The sequence below is a fragment of the Lonchura striata genome, chromosome 3 (genome assembly GCF_050655825.1).
Source record: "Lonchura striata isolate lonStrDom1 chromosome 3, ASM5065582v1, whole genome shotgun sequence".
Classification (NCBI taxonomy): Eukaryota; Metazoa; Chordata; class Aves; order Passeriformes; family Estrildidae; genus Lonchura; species Lonchura striata.
This window is the reverse complement of record NC_140705.1, coordinates 43595161-43621259: the sequence shown is the minus strand read 5'-3', so window position 1 is coordinate 43621259 and position 26099 is coordinate 43595161. Positions and strand designations below refer to the sequence as shown.

The 26099-nt window shown below is 37.6% G+C and overlaps 1 protein-coding gene across 6 annotated transcripts in view; it reads left to right on the top strand.

The window, feature by feature from the left end:
- ATG5 (autophagy related 5) overlaps nt 1-26099 on the top strand; it is a 98009-nt gene that overhangs the window by 51590 nt on the left and 20320 nt on the right. For 2 of the 6 annotated variants that reach the window (XM_021553822.3, XM_085574953.1), the window contains exon 8: nt 17447-19818. The exons of 3 other annotated variants lie outside the window; for them this stretch is intronic. In XM_021553822.3, coding sequence (XP_021409497.1) covers nt 17447-17583 — 137 coding nt within the window. In that variant the 3' untranslated portion in view covers nt 17584-19818. Of the gene's footprint in view, nt 1-4861; nt 11538-17446; nt 19819-26099 lie in introns of those variants that run through there. One more of the 6 variants, XM_085574954.1, reaches the window with a different exon arrangement.

Here is a 26099-nt window from a genome sequence, read left to right as displayed (position 1 = left end):
TATGTTTATGTTTAGTTACTGAACTGTATTTTATCAGTTACACAGCAGTTCATAAATTAAAGTCACCTCAGTCTGAAATTTTACTATGGATAAACCTAAATTGTGCATTAGTATATTTTTACTTATTGTATTTCCATAATTATTATTTCGTCTAAAGGCTGCAGACCTTAGCTGATTTCCTAACAGGAATAGATCTAGTTCTATAGGGTAGTCAACAGTCACTTCTGCTCTGTTAGTTTTTTCTTTTTTGTCCTGTGGTGTTCTGTTATCTAGACTTCAGTTTTCTAGAGTTTACCAGCAAATTTCTGTATCACTGGATACAAAAATCTAAAATATTTTGACACCTAGGAACTATGCCTCTCTATCAGCACTCTTCCATTTCCCAGTTTTTCTTGCTTTTCATTTGTCCTCCAAGATGACCAGTGTCCTGATTAGTTACTCAGGGAAGTCAGAATAAAGTTGTCCAGTGTCACCCTTCTCATCCGCCTTTTTACAGTCTTGAAATTTTACATTTATCCTTTCTAGCCAACAATCCAAAATCTTTCAGCTTTGCTTCTGGTAGACTGTGCATCGTGTAGTTTTGAATCTAAGCTCATGACAGATGGCTTTTTAATTTTAATACGAAACACCCATTCATGAGTGTTTAGAATCAGGGTTAGGATCAAATTATTCTGATTATTCATGCTGCTGCCTGTAAACTCATTGTCTGATCTTCTTTCCTATGCTTGTGGATGCCACTTGCACAGAGAAAAGTTGGTTCTTTAACTGGACAGTTTTTGTGTGGTGAAGTGCAATTGTCTGTAGTAGTTCCAGTTCCAGAAAATTAGGCAGTCATTTAAATAAATTCAGAGTTATTGCTATTGGTGGGAAGATTTAGTGGATTATGCAGGAACAGGCTGAGATAAAGCTTGATATTGCTTGTGGTCTCTTACACTGTGTGGCTGAAGTTTCTATGCAGGCAAGGGAGAGCAGATGTTAAGACCACGTTGTTGCCTACAACTATAGCATAAGGAAACATACCTGATATGATAGAACATGTTACTTAGGAGTATTCTTCCTCAGACTGATGAATAACAGAATTATCCATCCCTGAAAGAGATAGTGCCATGGCTACTCTCTCCTACTGTCTAAAATTCTCAGTTTTACTCAGATTAGGTGGATTAGATCACCTGCTTACAGCAACACTGTTGTTTATGGCAGATAATAAAATGAAGTGTTATCTATCTGTTGCTTCAAGGAAGCCATGCTGTGTTCCCCCATGATTTTCTGTATCTGGTAATAGCATTCCTGTTGCAAATTAAAGGACCTTTGTTTCCAGAAGTAATATCAGTTTTGAATGTCAGCATTTATCAAATTGGAAAAAAAAAGTTAATAACTCACAACTATTGAAAAAAAAATTTGGTTAGTGCACATTTATGAAGTTCCTGTAAATGAACATCCCAATACTGTAAACAGTTCATTTAGAAATAGTGACTCATCTTATTAGGAGAAAGGGAGGAACACAGTATGCTCTTACATAACTACAAAGCAGCAACTGCAAGGGGAAACAGTGTTGAGTTCAACAGAATGCTTTGAAGAGGTAAAGGGTTAAAATGATAGAAAACAGACTTCTGGGGTGGGAAAGACTTTTCCTCTTCCCCACCAGAAATTTAAGACATTGGGCATAATGCAAAGTTAAAAACTGCGTAATGCAAAAGAAAGCAGTTTTCTTGCACTGCTATCATGTCTAAACAATTCTGGATACAATTTTAATTTGCTAGTGTTGTTGAAGTCTTCATAAAACTTGTTTTGATTTTTGTCTCATGCTTTCTTGAAGGCTCAAATGGTAAACATTTGGACATAATGACGCAAACAGTAGGCTATCAATCATTCCCAGTTTTCACAGCATTGTTGTTCATTCAGAAAAGCTGCGTGAACTGACCTCTTTCTAAAGCAGTGTCATTAGTTCTTTCAGAAATAAAACAAGGATCAAAAAGACTTTCAGGATTTTTCTCTTAAGACTTGTTGTACTGAATGATTTTGTAAAATTAGGGATCAACTGTTTTCAATTAACTCTCAGCTTTTTTTAATGTATAATGTATGAGAGACTACATATTAATTGTTTTTGTTCTCCCTCAGTTTTTTAAGCATTGACTTCCAGTAAATTAGTTAAACAGAAAATTGAATTTAGATTAGATTTGCCATGTAGACTCCTAATTTTGATACAAATGAGAAATTGTGCAACAGAAGGAGGTAAATTTATGCAGTGTGAATGTCTTTGGATAGACATTAAATATGACTGGGCTTGCTCCGCCTGAGGTTAGAATTAGCTTGACGTGGGGCTTACTGTGGGAATTGGAGCAGCACGGCACTATCCCATTCCTTGCTGCTTCTATGGTGAGCAAACTGAGGAAGTCTTTGCTCCCCATGTCTAACAAGTAAGTCTGATTGCATGTGCTCTCTACAGACTGGTCTGCTATTCAGTGTTGTGGAGGTATAGTGTTGAAATATTTTCCTAGGCCAACTGAATTAAAAAATATAACAAGTCCTGGGCAGTTCTAGACACTTTGTTAGCCACACTTTCATCCCACGTGTCTATGAGAGTATTGTGAAGGGTTAGAGGTCTTGTAGACTGTGGGTGTACTAAAAGATGGTTAAAAGCTTGCTAGTCATACGAATTCTACACCACTGTCTCCTCTGCCGTGGGAGTCCTCTTGCAGGCCACAACTGACCTTCAGACCACTCCTTAAGCTGTTCCGCCCTCCTTGCATCCTTGACTCAGTGGTGCTTTCCGTGTTGGAGGAGGTCATCCTGTACTTCTCCTTTCTGGTGTGAGTCATTCATTATTTGTGCCTGCTATCTTTTCCTAACTAGACCATCTGCTTGGATTATCCTTCTGCATCTGACTTTCATCTTACTGCCAACTTTTTGATTTTCCTTTTTTTTTATATGCCCACAAACACCTACCTGTCCCAGTTGCCTTTTTTTAAGTTGAAGTGAAAACATTTTTTTCTGTGTTCAAATTGCATACCTTTTGATTTAGTAGTCCTTTCTGATCAAAAGGGATTGAAGTTGGAAGTCCAGAGGTTGGCTTGAGATTATAGAATTAATAATCATTACTACAGAATTAATTAATATCAATTTAATTTGTCATTACCACATGGAAAGGTGCAGGTAATCTGAGAATAATGTGGCAGCTGTGCTTCTTCTTAGCCATTTTCATTTCTAAACAAACTCTTTACGTAATCAGAGAGGGCTTCTGTTGTGTGCAGAATGTTCTGTCTCACTTGCTCCTAAAAGGAGATGTAGTGGGTGTGTGGGGCTAGTTGTGATGTTTCTGCATACAGTTTCTTGGGAAACACTGAACATAGCTTGGTTTTAAGGGTTTCTCTGACTTTACCTCAATTGACTACAAGGATTATCCATCTGGTAGCTTATGACTGGTTTCCTCCTTTCCTGCTGGCAAATGGTACAAAATTTAGTAAGTCCAAATGCCAAGATCCTGCACTTAGGACAGAGTAGCATGGATCACAGATATAAACTGGGAGAGGAGTGGCTGGAGAGCAGACCTGAAGAAAAGGGTCTGGGGATGCTGGGCAGTGGCAGACTCAGTATGAGGCAGCAGTGTGTCCTGGCAGCCAAGAGAGCAAACCACATCCTGGGGTGCATCAAGCACAGCACAGTCAGTAAGAAGAGGTGATCATCCCACTTTATTTAGCATCTGTGCAGCCTCACCTGGAGTGCTGTGTGCAGTTCTGGGTACCATGATGTAAGGCTGTTAAGGTACTCAAGTGCCTCCATAGGGAAGCAACAAAGCTGGTGAGGGAGCTGGAAGTCATGTCCTGTGACGAGCGGCTTCCTGAGGAAGTGAAGAGGCAGGTACTAAGTTCTTCCCCTGAGTAGCTGGTGATAAGACATGTGGGAATAGCTCAAAGCTGCACTGGGGAGGTTTAGACTGGACCTTGTGAAGCATTTCTTTACCATGAGTGTGGTCAAACACCAGAACAGTTTTCTAGAAAGGTGGGCAATGCTCCAAGCCTGTGAGTGTTTAAGAGGCATTTGCACAATGCCCTTAATAACATGCTCTAACTTTTGGCAGCCCTGGATTTCTCAGGCAGTTGGATGAGATGATCATTGTAGGTCCCTTCCAACTGCCACAGTCTATTCTAGTCTACTCTTTCCTGTTGCATCCAGCAACTTTGCTAACATCACAAGAGTAATGTGCTTTTTCCATGTGACTTAGAAGTGGTTTCTGGGCATGCACAGGCACGCACATTCAGAATGGTAGACTGTAGGAAGAGGTACAGCAAATAGGGAAATAATCCTGTTTCTCGGACAAGCCTTTGGAAATTTATTCAGCTTCAGCTGAATTTGTTCTGCTGGCCACCCAATAAGTTTTATTAGTGTCAGACTCCAGACTATTCTCTTTAAATTAGTCAAAAGGCCAATGACTTTATTCAGACACAACAAGAATTTTTTTAATTCTATCATTAACAGTAGTAGTATGAAATGGAGAAAGTAAAATCCTCCACAGAGCAAAACAACTTCTTCAAAATTTAGCTTATTTTTAAAAATCACAAGTCATCATTTCTAAAATGCTCTCCAGAAGAGAGGTGAGGTTTTTCATCCTAGAATAATAGTTTGCTCTTCCTAGGAACATCAGTGTCCTACCACCAATTTCCTGACTGAGTGCTATATAGATTTGGAAATCAAGGCACTTAAGAAAAGATTGTGGAAAATTACTGACAGAAAATCTGCCTGATTTCTAGTCATCTGCTATGAATGTGAGTTTTAGGAGAACTGTTTGGATCAAAGTGTCTTGACAGCGTTTTTTGGTTGTGTTGAATTTTCAGTTTTAAAATGAGTATTTTTTGTGTTTTAGGAGGAGACCGCAGGTTCCTTATGCACTGTACACATTGCAGTGTGTTCCCACAGAATTTATCACTTAGATAAAAGATGAGTGAAGAGAGACAAAAAAGGAGAAATTAAGAGACACAGAGGGGTGATGTGGCTTGTACCTGGTCACACTGAGGTCAGTAGCAGAGTTAAGAATTGGATTATTTTGAGTTGTGATCTAAATTAGTCTGTCTTACTCCAGAGGCCACTGAGGTCACTCAGTATGAGTGAGCCATCAAAAACTTAAACCCAAACGAAACCTTCCTTCTTGTTTCTTATATATCCTTGCTCGCAGAAATAAGTGTGTCAGCAATAGCTGAAGTACACAAAGTACATAGATTTACAGGATATTTCTTATGGCTAGTTTCACAGAAAATGTGACAATGCCTTTAGTGCTGTAATTAGTGCAAGAGTAACTGGAGATTTGGGTCTATCAGAAACTCCAGGAGACAGTAATAACCCTCTGTGAAGATCCACAATGTGAAATTCTCAACCAGGAAACTGCAGCCTGCAAACAGATTTAAATGATGTGGTCTCAGGGTTACTAGTAAACAGAAGTGGGCTGGAATATGTATTGTTGGTGCTGTAAGACTATTAGCAGTTCTTTGCCATAATTTTGATCAAGGCATATTAATAGTCTACCAGAAAGTTTAAACAGGGTTTATGGATTAAGAGTTTGGGATCTATTCTCAATAGGCAGTAGAAAGGGGTAGATAATTTAGCTGAGTAGGCATGAGGTGTTCCTTGGCATTTGCCCTGAAGTTCAAAGAGTGGGTTCTGGCCCATTTTAAAAAATATATCTATACCTTTAAATTAGGTGTACATATTGTGTCTTTGGGGATTGATTGAGTAAAATCATTCCTGTCTTCCTTCCATCTCTCTCTTTTAGTCTGGTTCTATTTTGCCTTGATGCATGTAAGTATAACCTGATTTTTCCAGGAGATAAACTTCTTATAGACCTGGAAAAAATAGAACCTGCAAAACTAAAGTGCCTACAAAAATAATGAGGAGGAAAATAGCAGCTTTACCAGTAATGTAAAGGATAATAATCCACTATGTGTCCTACTCTCTTCTCTAGGGATTCAGCAGCACTTGCTGATGGTAGTTGTCCCCTGTGTGACTACCCCATTTTAATCAGAAATTTTAATAACTTAACAATTAGTGGATTAACAGTGGATAACTTTATTTTTTACTGTGCACCTGTAGCCATTTGGAGAATATCTGTTAAAAATAGAAGTGAGACTTTTCCTTATGCTGAAGCTAAAGTCTTATGCAGTGGTTTAGCTTGTGCAGAGGAGGTGCTACAGGCAGTGAAGATCTGAATGCACTTGTGCTCCTTGTCCTTTTTGCAGATGGTATCATCACCACATTTACAATGGCAAAATGCAGCAGGTCTCTACACTTTACCAGACTTCACTATGTATCTTTGTGCAGGCTGTCACCAGCCATTGAAGCCAAGAAGCCAGCTTGGCTTAAATGTATGAACCAGATACACAAATAGATGCCCTCCTGGCACTTGTGATGTTGGGCATCAATATCCTCAGATGGAGAGATGGTTACAAAGCCAGTTCTCTTTAGTGCTGTGAGCTAATGCAGCCAGATTGTGGTAATTAATTTCAGGCCTCTATATATTTGTCTACACAGCTAATGATTCCTAGTAATCTTGCTAACTAATTAATGATATTAACATAGCAAATTTCGTTTGCAAATGCTGTATGTTTGTGTTGTAAGCTTTATGGATTTATTTTTCTACTATAAAGTGGAAAAATATTTTCTGAACTCTAAATGAAAAATATTTAGGTTATGAGTCAAACTCTCATTAAAAACAAAGATTATATTATAGTCTATCAGCTTTGCAGCTAACTGTCGTAGTATTTTGGAATGGAGAAGCTAAAAAGAACTTTTGATGAAAACTTTCTTCCAATTTTAACTCTGACCAGGTAGCTGTTTCGAGAACAGTTTATTTTAGTGTATAGTCCTGCAGGTATTCCATTATTCCTTTCACCACTCCTTCCTGAATTTTTTAGTGATAGATTCTTTAATATTACTGTGGTAGAGATCTCTAAATACTTTAGTCTACTAGCTGTTCAAAAGAACTTACAGTACGTGTACAAAAAAAAAAGGTATTTCATGTGTGCAAATTCTACAGTCCGCTCATTACAGAATTTATTTTTCGATGACTAAGGGCCGGAAGATGCTAATGTAAGTATTTTAGCAAGGGTTTGTATTTCTCTGATAAACAGCACTCCCCTTCTGTTTGTGATCACAGGATGAAAGCTCTCTAAGCTTGTATATGTACATTTTTACTGCTACATCATGTAGTGTGCTCTTAAGATTGAGATCTCATTCCTCAGGAAGCATTTCTGTCTAAGATTAATTGCCCTTTTAAAATCAGTGTTTGATGTATTCCTTTGGCTATATCCTGACTCACTTTAACCCTCTTTGACCTGACCCCACTGCCTATTACCACCGTGGCTGGAGCAGAAATTCTTCAGCCTGATGTATGCAGTACAGACTTGAGCCTGTGGTTTTTCACATCAATGGATTCAATTAGCTGACTTTTTATTGATCAGCTTAGCAGAGGTTGAAGAATTTGTCAGACATGAAACAAAACTGTCCATACTTTGAATATAATTGAATAGCTCATCTCAATTTTCACATGTAGTTTGCTTGTGAAGTTGTGTACTCTGTTAAGTATCATAATAATATTTTTGGAAGTAGCATTTTTAAAAAGGAAAAATCAGTTTATTTTTCTCTATTTAAATAGGGGAAGGCACATATATATGAAATAACAGCCATTAAGCCCTGAATCTGTATGTGTCGCTTATCACTCTTCAGCCAAATGGTTTTAAACAGTAATTATATCCCAATGTCCACTTTCAAATTTAATGTATTAAATTGGGCAGATAAACTAGCAATTAGCATTGAAAACAAGTGAATGTGCTGGTCTCTTCTGTATTGAGAGTGATTTTTAGAAACAGTAATCCTTCTGTGCTTTGGTAGGAATAGGTCATCATTTGATTAGCTGAAAAGTTCTTTATAAAAGATGGACAGCCATTAGGATCACAGTATATTTGCAGGCATGATGTGAATTATAGTAACTTGAAAATGAAGTAAACTTGAGGTTGGAAGTTCAAGAATGCCATTAAAAACCTTTAAAAGTATATGAATGTGCATATGCTTTGGAAATATATAATATGATTGCATAGAGAATTTGTTATTGTTTGGCATAATATCATTTTGAAAACAATGACATTATAAAAGTTCTCACAAACTGTTAGTAACAAGGTCTTTTACAGCAAATTTATTTGCTTTGGACCAAACTTTGTAGAGATAAATCTTTATCAAATGTGATTTTTTTGGTGGTTTTTTTTTTTTTTTTTTCCAAGAACCACATTGCTTATGTTCAGCTCCCTAACTGTATAGATAGAGAGTCCTAATTTCTGAAGGTCAGTTTTACACTGTTTGGAGGGAGGGGAAACCTCAAATCTAATTAAGGGCATAGTGCATAAAAGGGTTAACTTCTGGTAAGTCAACATGCCTGCTGTTCAAAAAAGCTACACAACTCTTAAAAGTGATTTAGCTCTCCTTCAACAATGGAAAACATATCATGGACAAGTTGGCCTCAATTTGTCATGCATTCAGGTGTTTATCTTTTAATGCACACCCTGCCTGTTCCTCATGTATCTAAATGTGATGTGTGCTTGCTTGTTACATGGAAAAGCAGCATGATTTACATTGAGCTTTCTCACTTTATTCACATGTGAATAGACAAACTTAATGCATTGAAGAAAATGGGTTTATAAGCCTCAGCTGCTAACCCCAGCCTTTTATAAACTACCACAGGTTTATTGCCTGTTCAAAGATGAGGCTAAGACACTGATGCTAAGGAAGAAGTGTTAGAAGAATATTCCCTGGGAGTTTAGTCTTACTTTTTTTTTATTCTTCCTGAAGCTAGATGTTTGATGGGAAGCATTTTAGCCTTGTAAGGTCTTCTATAAGAAGAAAAGTATTTTAGGGTTCTGTCATAAATTCGTTCGGGACTTATTCCAAGAACCCCATTTAAAAAACTTCTATGAAATATACAAGAATAAAATAATTTAAAAGCAACAACAGCGAAGTTTAGTTAAGTAAACTTTAGTCAAGTTTCCACCCTCTATCTGCTTTTCCATTGAGTTGCATGAACTCTTTTACAAAAGGAAAAGTTCCCTTGTCTTGCATGGTGTTACTGTCAGTGTTAACTATTTTGGGAAATTGTTAAAAATAGTCTGCTCAGGCTTAGTCTGCTTAGTGGTGTTTCAGGCCTAATTCACTTTCTCTGAAAATCTTTTGAGTCCACTAGCAAAAAGGTCTTCTAGTTCATTTACATGCTTTCAGGCTCCTGTGAGATTAGATGTGTAAGCCAAGTTCTCATCTGCTGCTCCAAAGCATCATAAACTTTCATAAACTTTTACTTGTGGTGATTACTTTAATCTGATTGTTTTGCTATGTTTCCGAAATGTGGCTATCTAACCTGAGGATAGACTTGAGGTAAAAGATGACAGGAAATAACAAGGGAGAAAAGTTGCATGGAAAAGAAAATTATGAATGGGGTGATGCCAAGTATTTGATTTCATCTCGGTATTTAGTGATATTTAATGTATGGTGGTAATATTGCATATAATAATATTGCACTTCTGTTTGGGGGATAGCGAAGGCTGGATGGTGCTTGGGATAATCCAAGGAATGTAATCATATGAGAACTGTGACAAAGAAAGTTTTGTCTTCTGTGTTAAGTCACAGTGTCTAAATTCAAGTTGAGATGTTTATACCACGAGAAGATCACAGAGATACCAGCCAACTGGCCTGTGTCAAAACCATGTAAAGAAGTAGAGCAATAATTAAAGCTAAATTAGTGGATATGGATTTAATATAAGTACATATTTATTATTATTTATTTATTATCTTGCCTGGAACTGGGCTTTTGTAGTCAGGTACTCTGCAAGAATAGAGTTCACTGAAGTTGATACAGCTCTAGTTCTATCTTCGCATTATAGACAAGTAATTCTCATGAGGGGCTCTGGTAAGATGACGTGAAGGCACTCGAAAAATTAAATTGAGAAAATATGAGTGACAAAACACTTCAGGATCGAGAGACTGCTTCTAACTATTTTGGAGAAGAATTTAAAGAATCAACTTAATTAGTTAGAAAAGATAGGTTGAACACTCTTCTTCTGTTATCTATAGCTTGTTCAGTAAAGTATTAAAAATTAATATTAATTTTAAAAGAGATTTTAAAACAAAATACAAAGTTGTAGATTTTATTTACCATAAGCCAAACTGGAAACAGACATTTAGGAAAACAATGACCTTCAGTTTGAGCAACTGAACTCATGTTACTATTAAATGGTTAAAATAAGTGATATTGTCTAGTTGCTGATAGTTAACTAAATCTATGTCATGGTTTATTTATATTCATGTCAGGCAGTTCTAGTCTATGTAGGAACTGTCATTCTTATTCTCCAAACCACATCTTGTGTTTGGAACAATCCTTATTAGAGACACAGAATCATTTTGAGAAAGAAATTTGTACTGAATAATGCACTGCCCTTGTATTTCTGTGAGTGAGTTCTTTACCTGAAGTCAGCTTAGTGGCTTTCCCCAGTGCTGGTGAGATATGTAGGCAGGAAGGAAAAGTCAGTCCTGTGCTTTCATGTCACATATCAGCATCTAAAATTTTTGAGGTCAGAGGAACCTTTTGTTGTGGCTAGGCTATTGTAGAGTTGGCTTTGCAGAACTCTTTGTGTGTTCTTGCTCTTGGTCAGAGGATATTGAGCAGCATATCTACTGATGTGATCCAGTGTATCATCTGTGTGTCGCCTGAAACTGATCATTGTTCCAGCTTTGGGGAGAGGAAAAGAATAAGGATTTTGGTACTTAGTGTGGTTGAAGTGAGGTTAAAAGCACGTTAGGATTGCTATGGAAAATGAGTCACTTCTAGCAATAGAGCCTACTGCTGTGGCAAGCAGGGTTGTTTTTGCACAGGATGGAATTTACAGAATAGTAAAGACAGCCTGGGATATGCTGGCTGAAATAGGCTAGTGTAAAGCTTCTGAAAGCTCATAAGATTTTATTCCTAGTTTAAAAATTCTAAATGCTAACTAAAAAAAAACTCCTGCTCAATTGGACATGTAGTAAACTTAGACCTTGATGTTATAGTTTCTTAAGCATTAAATACTTGGCTTTAGTAAAGAGAACATTTGCTGTCTGAAGTACTTAAGCTGGGTTCATTAGAAAAACAGAGTATCATTTGGCCATGAGATTTCACCAAAATCAACTTTTTATGCACTTCCCATGAAATTACGTAGGTATTGAGCTCTTGTTAGTACTCAGCTGATTAAGTACAACTTTTTCAGTGTACAAATTTAGTTTTCTATTTGATCCCTTTATATTGAGGTTGTCATTACTGTGGAATCAGAACACCTCACTGTATTTCTGTACCTTGGTCACTATTACACATACACATGCCAGAAACTGATTGCAGATGTTCCAGTTAGATTGGAGTTGATGAGTGGAAAAGCCTGTAATAATATGTGTTAGTTTCTAATACTTTTTTTAAACATACTGGAGAAAAGTAAAGCATGAATATTTAATTTATACATGGGTTTAATTTATTCTGTAGCTATGGTTGCTCACTGAGCAAATAAATATTTTTGCATGAATTAAAAAATATATGGTGTCTGCCTATAGTAAGTACTACAGAAGTGGTATGAAAATATTCATAAATGCTCCTTAGCCTAATTTTATTTTTCATTTTATGAACACATGGTTTTTTTGTAGCACACACAATGAAAATAATAGTGAAGCTTGTTTTGTTGTAAATGGTATCCTGTCTTTGTCAACTTTAATATTAGACATAGGGACTGTTTGGACAGGTTACTGTTAAATGGGGTAGATGCTCTTTGTCAAGTTTCAGGGCTAACAAATTAAGCCGTTGCTGACTTTATTGAGGTTTGAGGGGTTTTAGAGATGCTACTTACTTAAAAGTGCAAAAAGTGAAGTACGTTCATCAAATATATGTTTGTTTCTTTTCTGCAACCAGTGCTGAAGTCACTGGTGGAGAATTTCTTTAGACTATGATACTTGTCAGGGGCTGTCTTGTTTCTGTATGTCCTAGAATTTCCAGTCTGAGGTGCCTAGAGAGGGGAAGAATAGCTTCAGCCACTGCCCAGTGCTTTCTTACCACATGTAGTTACAAATTAGAAAAGTCTTTGAATTTGCCTATTAATATAGAATAATCTTTTGTAAATAAGTACACAGTTGCATGTGTGATCCTTGGTGCTAGACCTGAGGCCTAGCTTCCAAGAAGGAAATTTTCACTTTTGCTTACCAGAGATTTAGCCTTGCCCAGTTTTGGCTCCAGGCTTTCAAAATTGGGTCAGCAATATCTTCCAGTAACAAACTTAGTGGTTGCACACTACATTATTCACACGGAGCACATTACGGAAAGCTATGTTTCTGTATGTAATTTCCTGAGAGATCCTACAGAGGTAGATAAAATCTTTCCACTGAAAGTTTGGTGTGTCTCCTCAGGTTCAGAGATGTCTGAGGCACCAGGTGCTGAGCACACGCTGTTCTCCTGCCAGATAATCTGAGGAGCAGAAAAAATAGGGAGGAAAGCAGCCACACCACAGTCACAGAAAGAAAAGTCTGCTCCTTATAATGCTGTCCCAAGATGTGTTTTCCTACATTATGGCATAGCCTATTGTCAGGAATACCTTTAGTATCATATTTCCAGAGCATATGATATATTCTGAAGATAAGCAACCAAATGTCTATGGCCCACTTCACAGCTGGGAAAAAGTGGCATCCAGTTATGTTACACTATTAAAATGCTGCTACTGCATGAAACTTGGTTGTGTTTACTCCTTATACATTTTTGTGTCCTTGTCTATAGTCCTGTGGCTTTGTAGCATAAAAGAAATGCATTGTTTGCCCCTAGTACCGGGTTCTATTTTCTTTTTTAGGGTTGTAAAACCAATTTTATAAGTGGTGCTGCTCTGACTACGGGCAGATTCTAGGACTTGCTATGCAGAGAACTTGCATGCTGAGGATTCTAATTGAGTACTCCAGGGGCACTTTTGCTAAAGCCTGAATATCTTGTATTGTCTACCAGGTTAAGGGATTTAAGCCTGCTAAATTGCTCTTACAGGTGATTGCTTGAGGCCACAAATCAGAAGGGAGGTATTTCATCCCACTAAAGAATTTTAAGTGGTACATCACAGATGTAGTCTGGCTAGAGGAGCTGTCTGTATGGGTGAAAGGGAGTATGTTGCAGCACTGGTTAGCACTTTGGTGCTAATCTGGGTAAAAACTGGCTGAAGTACGTACCTGTGACAGGCAGTGTGTTCTCACTATTCTGCTCTTGGGCACTTGAATCTGTCTCAAAATTAAACCAATCTTTTATGTTTATCTTCAGTTCTTTCAAATAATAACGTAACTCAGTAGAAAAATTTATTTAGATGCATCAGTGCTCATGTGCAACAGTTTGAATTGATGCTGACTAAGCTAATTTTCCTATTACTGAGTAGATTAGTTTACAAGCAACAACTTACATAGCTGAAGGAAAGAGAAAAATGTACTGTATGATACCATGACATAGCACATCTTCCCACCTTCTCTGAAGGCTACAGATTTTCTTGTTTGTTCTTCCCCTGTGTCTTGCTGATTCCTGGATATTGAGAGGTTTTAAAGGAAGCTGGGGGTTAGCAACAATGAATATTGTAGTTAGGGCATTCCCCTTAAAGAAGAGAGAGTGGGCTCAAGTTGCCTCAGGTTGAGGAGGGCTTTGAGTCACTCAAGGACTCACTTGAGATTCAACAGGCCACTCTCTCTTGCTTCCTTCCAGCAGATGCCTATCTGCAAAAGAGAGTCCTTTGCCAATATTTTCTTTTAGTGGTTTCCTCATCAGGAGGACAGAGCCACCTTATAGGAGACAGAAAAGCAGATCTCTTCTTAAGCCCTTACTTCAGAGGTTCTTGTTTCTCTCCATTTTCTGTACAGAGCTGGAAAACTCTTCTGACTTTGTGATATGATGAATTAGTGTGGTTCTGGTCAATACTTTAAGCGTTGCAGCCTTGAGTTAGGGTCTCAGTGAGGTGAATGTCTCAAAAATGTCTTAGTACAAAACATGTAAGCATAGTTACTTGCCTTCTGGAGATGGAATGTTGTTCAGTTTTACCAAAAGGTGTTACCATCTGTGCTTAGAGCTTGCCTCTAGTAACTTGAGGGGGGTACAGTACCTTCTCTATTGCTACAGCTCCACAAGGAAAGTGGTAAGAAAATAATTTAATCTTGGGACGACTTCTCTGATAGATTACTTAATTCATTTTTAGCTTTTTTTTTTTTTGTAAATGCCAAAACAGTGTTTGTTACTTGAGCATCACTTCAGTAATATAGAAACACTCTGATTTTAAGTAGCACTATGAAAACTTATAAAACATAGATTACTATGCTTTTATTGTTCTTGTATTTCCACTTCATCTTACACCCTAATTTGTATCAAAGCAAAAAAAAAAAAAAATCTTAGGTCATGTGATAAGTAACATGTAACTCAGTTCTAACAGGATTTTAAGAGGACAAAAAATGTTGGTGAGGTTAGTGGAAAATCTGAATTAGTGCTTTTGAGGAAGTCCTCTTTATTTTTTCACTACATTACTGAACATTGTAGAATGGGTATTGACAGTAATGATATCATCAGGTCTGGAACCTGTGCACTGCAGATTAACAGAGTTATTTACCCTAACTTTCACAGGCATTATCCAATGATATTGAGTGGCATTACTTTGTAAGTAGGTAGCTTAAATTTTATACCACTAATTTAAATACATGTTGCGTTTAGCAACTTGTACACTTTGTAGCTGCATTTTTTCAGTTTGAAAATGCTTCTTGAGATCATAGAATGTCGGATGGGGAAGAAGAGGACAACAGTTGGTGTGTCAAGATGCATCTAAAATCATGGAAAGAAAATATTTTGTAAATCTAGTAATCTATTGTATCTCTAAAACAGGTAGATGAAGTTTTCATGATAGCTAGCAAACAATTCAGAACTCAGATCACAGTGGAAATGGCTAATAATTAGACAGCTGTTGACAAAATAAGAATATTTTTCAGTAATTGTTTTAGTGTATTTGCTGTTGGCAACTTTTTGCTACAAAAAGTAGAGTCCATATGAGAGAGACTCTGATTTATAATCCAAATTGTGATGGAAAACATGAAAGTTGAGGAAAGTTTGGGTAAATGTGCCTTAAGTGAGAGTTTGTGGTTCCTAGTAACAAAAGGAGAGAAGAATGTTGAAGTAAAAACAATGAATTTTGTGAAAGAAGGCTGCAGTAAATACAGACTTGGGAGATAAGATCTCTTCAGTCAAGCCTCAAGGGGAAGAGGAATTAAGGAGAAGTGATGCTTTGTCAGAGACAATACTAAAGCACAAACAATGCTAATACAGAGATTTAGATTTTAATTAAACTAGTAAATTCTTCATTGACCTCTGAGGCTTTCTCAGTTTGCCAAGGAACAGAATAAAAGACTTGTATGAGAAAGGGACAAAGCTGGGTAAGGAGCAAGGAAGGAGACATCAAGATTACCTGCACTTCATTTTTAAGCAAGAGTAGGCACATGCAACACATACATATGTTGCACAATAATGGAAGAGCCTTTCTTCTAATGGCAAGAAAATTATACTGAGGTTCTAAGACTTTTAATCTTATTTTTTGCAAGTTTGGGCTAAAAAGATTAAGATGCATTCTGTCATCTGGTTTTATGTAAATTAGTTGTTTCTGAAAATTAAATAATACTATGAAACATTAAGAAAAAGTCACTAACTCACACCAATTTAAGGAATGACATAGGAATGTTTTCATTTTAAAGTGTTAAATACATATATTTGGAGGTCACTTAAAAATATTTAGATGTTCCCTAATTTCTAAGAAAGAAAACTGATGTTGTAAATGAATGAATGCACCGCCACAACTGGGTTTCTGAGATCTTTTATTTGGGAGTTAATTTTTTTGACAATCTGACTGGTAGTGTTTCAGCCCAATAAATACCTATTTTGCTAGAAATACCAGAAGTTGGTTTTTAAATTATGTGCTTTGTTCTTCAGACTTGTCTGCAATAAAACCAGAAACCAGCAAGTGTTTATGCTTAATTTAGTGTGATAATGTATGTATTATGCCATTTAGAGAATCAAGACTTTGAACAGAATATACCATATGTAGGTAACAAGTAACAAAAGTATAATGCTTTATTTTAAGCAAACATAACTGTCTGCTCTTGCAGGAAGAATTATTACTAGCATAAAGTCAACTACATGTTTAGGATGATTTTTTTACCAGCTGTGTGGGCATAGATAGCTGATTATATTACAAACTTCTTCAGGCAGCTGTCAAATTATTTTGACTACCAAATAAATGCAATTTCATCTGTGTTACAAAATAGCAATTACACTATAACTGGGGCTGCTGAATGCAAGAACCAGTAATGGTACCTACACTCCTAGATTCTGCTCTCTTCCATGCAGCTCTTGGTGAGGATGGTGGTTTGTTCTGTAATAAAAACACTGGAGAGGGACATAAAATGCCAATTAGTGAATGCAATAATACTTTTGAGTACTGAATGGGGATTTTACTGTGGTAGGTCTGTGTGAGAATGCCATAGTATAGAACAAAATGAGTGAAAGGTCACTGCCTACTTGCCCCCCCCCACCCCCCACCAATTATTTGAAGCATATTTCATATGCTCTTCTCCTCCCTTGTCTCTGCAAAAAATTTGCATTTTTTGTTGTTTTAGTTCATGTCATGACTGTTATGTCAGTTGCTTTAGCTGGTTCCCATTATTTGAATCAAAGGATCAAAGTACTTGCATCCTCCGGGACAAGTATAAATAAAAAAGATTGAAATATTCTTAGAAAATACTCTTGTTATACTGGGAATAATTTGCTAACTTTGCTTTTCCAAGAGATGAAACTGAGAAAATGCCAGTGCCAGCTCTGCCATTGGAGTAACTCTGAAATATTGCTAGGAATTTATGTAAATTATTCTTAGCAAAATAAACTTCAGAAATAATACATGTGTTATATTACACATAGTCCAGCTCTTTCAAGAGATCACACTATTAAGGACACAACTTAGCAGTATGTTTTAGGAAGCTCAACATTTTAAGCATGATCTGTGTAAAATTCATATGCCTTACAGCTGGGTGAGATGGATGTGCCTTAACTGGGTTGACAACAAGCTGGGATCACTGTAGGATTAAAAAAAAACCCTCTTGCAACTAGTAAAGAAAAGTGGCACTTTCATTAAATTTTACTTAATTCCAGTTTTGTCTTGGAATTAATTTTAACTCAAAGGTTCTGTTTTAGATTCTACAAATCTCAGCTTTCTCCATACTGATATTTCCTACTTTTCATTCTGTTAAATGTTGAACTCTGTAACACCAATTAAATCTACCGTAAATTAAGTATGAGTAAATGTTTAATCTTCCTGTGAACTTTGAATGGTATACTAGTGGTTTCTCTTTTTCTTTGAATTAGATGGAGAGCAGAAGACTCAAGTGATGATTCATGGAATTGAGCCAATGCTGGAAACACCCATTCAGTGGCTAAGTGAACATATGAGCTATCCAGATAATTTTCTCCACATTAGTATCATTCCCCGACCTACTGATTGAAACTCAGCTATATTCCTATGAGGATCATTCTCTGGAAGCTGGAATTCTAAGGGCATGTCAACTTCTTGCTTCTGCCAGTCTTGACAGAGGCAGCCTGACCAGAAAAAAAGAAACCAACAAAAAGCTGAAACAAAACAAGAAGTCCTCACTGCTGTAAGCCAAACAGGAAGAGAGATCCTATCATCAGATAAGGGCAATTGGGCTGATCTTATTTTGCATCACTGCTGCATTTGTTCACCGCTGTAATTAAATCAGTTGCGATATGAAAGAATTTACAGGACTTCTGCAAGTCTGCTGTTTTCTTGTAAAATACAATGAAGCTGAAACTGTCAGCCGAAGAGCAAATGGAAATATGCCACTTGATTGTATTTCTGATTAACAAATAAACAGGGCTGTTTCCTAAAGAGGTAGTGTTTCAGCTTTGAGGGTGGAAACATTGGTTTAATTTTCTAGAAAGTTAGACCCTGAGAGATTTGGTTACCAATAGCTTTTTGTAAAAGATCAAATTACTGTAAATCCATCTTTCCTTAATGAGAAGTTCATGTTTACAGTATATGTATTGGTATGCAAATGATCTTTTAACTTTGATAACAAGCAGTGAGAGATTTTAAAGTAAGCCCGTGAGCATGTTTTGTCAGTTAAAAACATGCACAACTTAATAATTACAAATACTCTTGATTTGTATGCTGTCACTGAATACTCCAGTGTGCTTATTATTCAAACCAGTTTTCATAGACTAGCAACGATGTAGGATAATTTGTCTCAGGATTCGTCATAGCATTTCTTTGTGCTCATCTAGGTTTTTTTTCTTTAAGAATATATTTTCTTAATTTACTTTAAAAAGTTGTGGGTTTTTTTTTGTTTTGTTTTGTTTTTTTGTTTTTTAAGCTACAGGGATGTTGTGAACAGGATTGTATCCTGCTGTTTATTCCCAGAGACTAGGAAACAGTTAAATTGTAGAATGATGAACAGATTGCTTTTTAATGATTTTGAATTTTGGAAAGCTGAAGCTTTTCCAAGCTAATACTTTCTTACATCTGTGGTCCCTGTGCAATCAGTCCGCAATTTGGAATCTTATAATCTCATTGCACAGATTTTTTATTAGTGTAGCAGATGTATTTTCAGATTATTGGATCATTTTGGTTCCTAAATGTTTGTTACTATTGCAGATGCTACTTGAACTTTACAATTTTTTTTTTTTTTTGTTACACTAAATTCATCAAACTCTGTGCTCTATTGCTTTGTCTGCAGTTTGTGGCTGTTTGTGACACAAAACTATGTTTATAGTAGACATATTATCCAATCTGTCAAATATTATCCAATATAAAGAAAGCATGATATTTTTCTTTCAAAAATAGTGGCTGCCAGAAGCTCCTATTCATGGACTTGGCATGTAAATGTCCCGGTAATTCCCAGTGCTGTTCCCATTCATTCCCATGCTCCCTTTATGGCAGGATACTTACCTGTATCTGAAAAAGAAGAAAATGAGAATCAGCCGAACGAACAAAAACCTCTTTCTGAAGCTAGAGGGGAAGGATCTCCATGGGTGAGGATAGGGTTGAGGCTAAGAAGAGCCCTGAGGGCAGAAGAAATCTGTAGACAGATTAGATACTGTTTTGAATGTTAATGAGGAAATAGCATTAAGGAAATGGAAGGGTAAAGGTACTAATGAAACAAACCTATGCTGTATTCTGTAGGACATGAAGAATTTTTAAAACAAAACAAACCATGCTGGTCTGTGTTTATGCAGAATTGAAATATAATATTCTTATGGTGAGATGATTTGGGTAAGTTATTCTAATTTCCAGTTCTGTTTGGAATTTTTGTTACAGTGTTGGATTGGCATTTATAAACTTCCTTAGGCACACAAATCTAAATATTTTGGAGATTTTCAAAGTCCTGCCAATGGATAAAGCAAATATTTTGTAGAGTCTTCATATTTAAAAAAAAAATCTTTTGTAGGGATAATTTTTCCATTAATCAGGATAAGAGGCAATACATTTCAAAAACTGTAGAAGATTGTGTTTCCTTTGTCTTAAGGTAATCTGGAGTGAGTCACTGGCTATTTTAATATATTCTACACCAGCATTTTAAGTATACAGCTCTTCTTATGGCCCGTATTTGCCAGTAAATCCGACTTTAAGGCCTAGCATGGAACAAAGAAATAGCTTGGCTTTAAAACGTACTCTTTCCTCTTACTTTAACTATTTAAACTTTATTAAAAAATAAAACAAAGTTTGAGTCTGTCTTTATTTCCATCTAAATAAGGATCTTTGTCATGTAATGATGAGTGTTTACTTAATAAGTAGGAACTTCTTAGAAGAGGTTCTTAGAATGCCATCACGTATAGATTGGGTTCTGAATTAAAGCAGGTAGGTATCTATTCTGTGTTAAAGTATCTGGTAGATATCTATTCTGTGTTAAATTTTGAGATAGGCATGGTGACATTTTGAAATGTCACACTAAATCTGAGTAATATCTCTTGAGAGAGAGGTAAAAAGACATTCAGAACTAGATTTCAGATTTCTGTACTTTCACATTACACTATCACATTAGCTTGTGGAAGATGAGTTTAAAATGGGAGAGACGTTTTCTCTCCTTCCCTTGCCTTTCATATCTCTACAATTCAAGTAAATAAGTTGTTTTAACTGTGAAATGAAACAACAGTTTCCCTGAAAAATAGATTGGAGAAAGGAATATAAACCAGCTATGCAAACAGCAGTATGAAGAGTTTGGTGTATGTCAGGTTTTTGTATGTATAAAATAACTAGCATTATATGGAGTTTAAAGGTGTGGTTTTAGAGCATTTATATGTATAAAAAACACTTAGGGTAGAAAGAGAGGCAGTCAAGCACCATGTTAGTGTTGGAGGATCTTGACTGCAATTGAAACTGTCAAAATGTGTCCGATTTTAAAACAGCACTTTGCACTGAAGATGTTCAAAGCCTTAATCCTTGCATCATTTCACTAATCTAGGTCAATAATAGAATGAATGTGTTGTGGAAACAAATCTGTGATGTAGCTACTAATACTCATTATACCCTGAGCTCTCACCACAGCTGAGTATAACATGTTGGAAAGGGTAAAGCCAATTTGCAATGTAGTTTGCTTGCATCTGTTGGAATTTGAAGGATCGCTTCCTAGACTTTTGTCAAGTGTGTTTTTGCAAGTTCACAAACACTTCTTATAAACCTCTAGAAGCTTGGTTCTTTTTCAAAGAAAATCAGGCTGTAGTGTGGGAAAAAACAATCAATAGCACTGTTCACTAAACCTAGTCCTTCAGTGGCTTCCTTATAGTGAAAGACACGTGGAGAGAATGCACAAGTGAGAGCCAGAGATGCCTTATTTTGTACAGATATGTTATAATTTATCCTTATGTATATTGTTACTTAGTGTCCCAACTGACATAACAAGCCAGACAACTTGTTATTCTTTCAGCTAGACAGAGGCGCTCAAGTATTTTTATTACTACAAAATTAAAGCTTAGAATGGAAACTATCTGGCTAAAACTTGCACCTTACATGCTTTTCTGACTATAATTAACATAATGTACACTTCAGAGGTTTGATTTCCATCAGTCGTGTGTACACACACCCTCACTGGATGTTTTCTGCAGCTCAGAATTAGCAAAATGGCTGGTTTTCTTTCTTTTTAAAGTTTATCTGAATCTGTACAAGGCCAGCAGGAGGGGATCAGGCCATGGAGGTGAGCCTAAAGCCCTGAAATCGTGGCATGACACAGGAAGTCATACAGTTGCTTCACCATTTCCACAGCGACCATTTTATCATATGAATACTGGCCCTCGCAGATTCTTGAATTTGCAACTTCTGTTTATTTAGCTGATGCTTGACCTCAGCTAAGTAGTGATGGGGCCGTGCCTGCCCCTGGCTCCACAGCTCCTGTCTCTCTCCCTTGCAGGAATATTGTTGGTGCCATGTGTGTGACTAAAATGCCCTCCCTGACACTTCTCGCACAGCTCCTCCTTCACCATCAGAGCAAGAGTTCATTTCTGCTGGCTTTTACCACGAACTGGGTGGCCTTGGAGGAAAGCAGTGAGAGAAGGGTGCAGAGGAGGAGAGAGGGAAACAAGAGGAATTAAAAAACAGTGAAGGTGGGGCTTGAGAGAAAATACTTTGTGGGGACTGAAATGACAGAGCCAGATTCTTGATCTCACCCAGGTTTCTCATTCACTCATCACCTTGCAGCTCCCACCAGTGCTTTCCTTTCCATCCTTTCCATTTATATAGTGCAATGGCTTTCACCTTCGGGACAGTGTCTGGCACCCCTGGTGTTGCCTGGAGTGAGCAGTCTTTGAGTGTGTATTTAACTTTGATGCTTTAGCACATTGCTGAAGGAGGCCTTTATTTACAGGAATTGTTTCAGAGCTTCTTCCTCTGCAGCAGATCCTCAGCCTGGGCTTCCTTCATGTGAGGAGTCAGAATGGGGAGGTCCTGCCGCAGAAAACATCCTGCACAGGCAGCACAGGTCCCTGTTCCAGTACACTGTATGTTGGAAAACTGAGTCGTGGATGGATGGTTGGATGAGTCACTAGAGGACCTTTCTTTCATGAAAATTACTGTTTCATGTCTCTGAAGTTTTATTTTGTGCTGTTTTGAAGAACAACAGAATGCATTTTCAGTGTGGGTAATAAATACCAAACCCAGTTTTGGTCACAAGCATTTTCTGTTTCATTTTCCAGTCAGAATAAAATTCCATTATATGGGGCTTAGTTGTAGAACAAGATGTCAATATTTGTAATGAGTCTGTATAGGCAGTAGAAAGAGCATGTGTCCATTGTAATCATCAGCATTTCTGCACTGTACATCTCAACACCTTTTAATATGAAGATACGTGAGGACTTCTGCTGAGGCATGGTTTTGCTGAGCCACCCAGACAGTTTCTTTTCCAGTTTGGGAGGTCTGCTCCCCTATGGAAACTCCAGTTTTGGTTTATTGTATATAAATTTATACTTGATGGCTGTTGAGAAAATGACTGGAAGAATAGCCATAATGGCAATGGAAAAAAAAAAAACCCACCAAAAAAAGCAAAGCTTAATTTATTGCTCAAATGGAATGTCTTTCAATAAGAAATCATTATGTCAGTTCATTTTCAGTGAAATTAGTGATGTCCTACTTCTGGTTGTGATGTTCTACTTCTGGTTGTGTGTTTAGTTATTTAAGTGGTAAGAAGGAGCAATCCTAATGGGTCAGCTTACAATTGGGCTGAAATATATATAGTGTGTTTTTAATTAATATGCCAATAACAGGAATTACTTGTATTTTATTCTTTCCCTTACTGAAACTTGAATGCATTCAAGAGTTCTGCTGTACTTGTCTTCCTCAGGGAAGTGCAGCAGGAATTGTGTCCCTTCTGGCCTCCATAGATCATGCTGGGATCAGTGTATTTGGGAGGTACAGGGGAAAACAGTTCTCTGCAGTTTACCTACTTGCACTCTTCCCTCCCTCCTTCCCCAAAGCAGATGCCACAATTTTGCATTATGCAACCTTTTGTTGTTGTTGGTGGTGGTGTTGTTGTATGCATTGGACAACAGACCAGGTGAACTGTAGCTACTGAGCATAATGATAATGATCTTCAGCTGTCATTTTGGGAATTTCTGAAGTTTAGGTCTTTTAAGTTTCTAAGCTACACCTCTAAGAAAGACTTGTTCTGGGGTAGCCACACAAGGTTCCAACAAGATAATCCAAGGTATAAATTAAATTTTCTTTTAAAACTTGCACTCATAAGGAAGTATCCCCAGCCTTCATTCAGGCTGGTTTTGGTGTGTCTGTGTAAGCAGCTTTCTGGCTACTTCTAGAAGAAACCTCACTGCGGTGGTGCAGAGGGAATGGATGATGCCTGTTGCACAACTCCCTTGCCTGCACCCAGCTCAGCTCTTGCTTGTGTCACTGCAGGCAATTAACAGTGCTCAAAACCACAGCAGCTCCTCTTCCAAAATGCCATTTGATGGTATTGGGATACTTGAGCATTCAGGAAAGAAAAATTGCTTATATTTTAAAGGGGGTTTATTTTTCAGCATTAGAAAACATAAGTAATAAAAGGCATTGAGTGTGTAGCATCATCAAGAAATACTTTGCTGCAAGTTATGATCTGGATGGGATAAAAATGCTTCTTCAGTATAATATATGCTTGAAATGAGCTGTAATATATTTGTGTTCTGCTTTGATCCTAATGTGTGCTATGCTGAAATGAATGTGGATACCATCAATAAAGGAGAAGATCCTTAACACCTTAATATATGGGCATGTGCCACAGTTGCCATATCATAAACAAGGGCGTAAACTTTGCAGAGCTGCCCCAAGATAGGGAACTTCTTACCTCCTCTTGTCCCAGGGTAAACAGGTTGCTAGTGTCTCTGAGAGCAGTGGAGTGCTTTCTCTGGCTCTGGCCAGGGAGGGATGAATAATTGCTGTGGATTTCTCAGAAGTGCTGTAGGCACAAGTGTGCATCTTGACCCAATAGGAATGAAACATAGTGCTCATCTTTACCTGCAGGATTTATGTTCTGTGATTTTGTTATTTATGTCAAAGAGGGCTTCAGGGATTTGAAGTAACCTTAGGCATGGAATAATTTTGTTGACTAGCCTTGTTGCTAGTTATTTGAAGCAAATCAGACACTAACATTTTTATGAAGTTTCACTGTGGAGTGAGATAACATTGTAAATGGTGTGGATGGAAACTTCTTGAGAAATATTTAGGTTTATTTTGCAGTGTCGCATGGGATCACAGGAAAAAGAGAGCATTCCTGCCTGTGCTGTCTCTGTTGAAAGTTTTGGTGAGTGTCACTGTTTGCCTGAAGTGGTGAAGTATCCTCTGCCATTCTGATCATGTAGTAAGGGTGGTGTTCTGGTGGAAAAATCTCCTTGCCCAAGATAAGGGCTGAACTAAACCTGAGTCTAGTACTTCTGAATTCTGACAATAATAATTTCACTGAGCACAAACCATGTTGTTGCTCCTCAGCAAGTCTGTAGTTTTTCTTCTGGATTTATTACCTTGCAGAGATAAAGCCTGCTGTTTGTTCTGAAAAAACTCCTACCTTAAAAACTGAAGAACGCTTTAAATTTTTTCAAACTAGAGGGAGAAGCTAGAGCTAGGAGGAGCTAGCAGCAATGTCCCATGATGTACCAGAAAGAGAGAAAACTCAAATTCTGTACTATTCATCACTTCATAAGCTTCTTGATGCAGCATAATTGAAGTTTCTCAATTCGTTGTCTGGGTTTCATGTAGGGAAGAGAACTGGGGGTGTTACTGCTGCTTATGTTGATGTCAATACTTTTGACTTTGCAAGCAGAGCTTATCAGTCTCTGCTGTGAATCTGCTGTCCTCCATGGATGTGGAAATTCAGCTTCCAGGAGAACTGCCATTTCAGTTTCACTGGGGGGGTTGATAGAAACTTAGGAATAAAAGACAGTGTATAGAAGGTTACTTACAGCAGAGGATCCTTCTCAGAGCTGTGTTTAATCCTGCTGTGGATCAGGTGCTGGTCAGAACTGGGGTTGTGTTCAGCCATCTGCTGATGTATGGAGCAAGTCTGTCAGTAATACCTGTGTGATAGCTTGGGCCTCAGAACAAACAGATGCTATCATGCTTTGCAGTGCAAACTTTCAAGAGTGTGTGATCCTGAATTTGCAAGGTGGCAGGGTTTGGCAAACGATGCATAACCTGTATGGTTGTGTTACAGAGCGATTCTTTCATGCCATGGTACACCAGTATCATGGGGAGCATTGTTTTGTTTATCTCAGCTGATGTTCCTCTGAAACTGCTTGGTGGGTAATTTTAATGGATGCATGTCATGGTGTAGGAAGGGTATTCACAATCTAGTGTTCCCACTGAAACCGTTCCAAACCATGCTCTGCTTGCTCACTTCCCCTGCCTCCTGATGGAGGGGAGAACGGGAGGCATTTACAAAAGGGAAAGATCACGGATGGAGGTGAGAACAGTTTGCTGGAAAGAGCAGAGATGAGAAAATGAAGAGTAAGAGCAGCAATATTAATGGCAGAGGGTACAAGAAAGAGGCAAATGATTCGCACACAGAGATCCCCTGACAACAGCCAGTTGCTCCCTCCACCACACTGTGCTGATCCAGACCACTGTGAGGAGGTACAGCAGAACCTCCAGGTCCTGCCATCCCCCCTCCTGGGCAAAAATGAACCCTGTCCTGGCCAGAACCAGGCCGATGTGGAATGGAAGTCACTGCGCTGGCAGGTACAATAGCCGCTCACCTTATTTGCTCACAAATGCCCCAGGCAATTACACCTTCCTGCAAATGAGGCAAATCCCGCTTGGCGCTCAAGCCGCTGAGGAAGAAAACTTTATATTGTAACATTAAAGGCAGACACTTTGTTTTAATCACTTGCCAAAACAGCTGAAAACAATTATTAATTAATAGGAAACATTAACTTTTAACTTTGCAAGCTCTCCAAAGAAGTGTCTGTGACAACTTACATCTGGATTTATGGATCATTTGGATACAGTGAAAATGGGCATCGTACTGCAAAG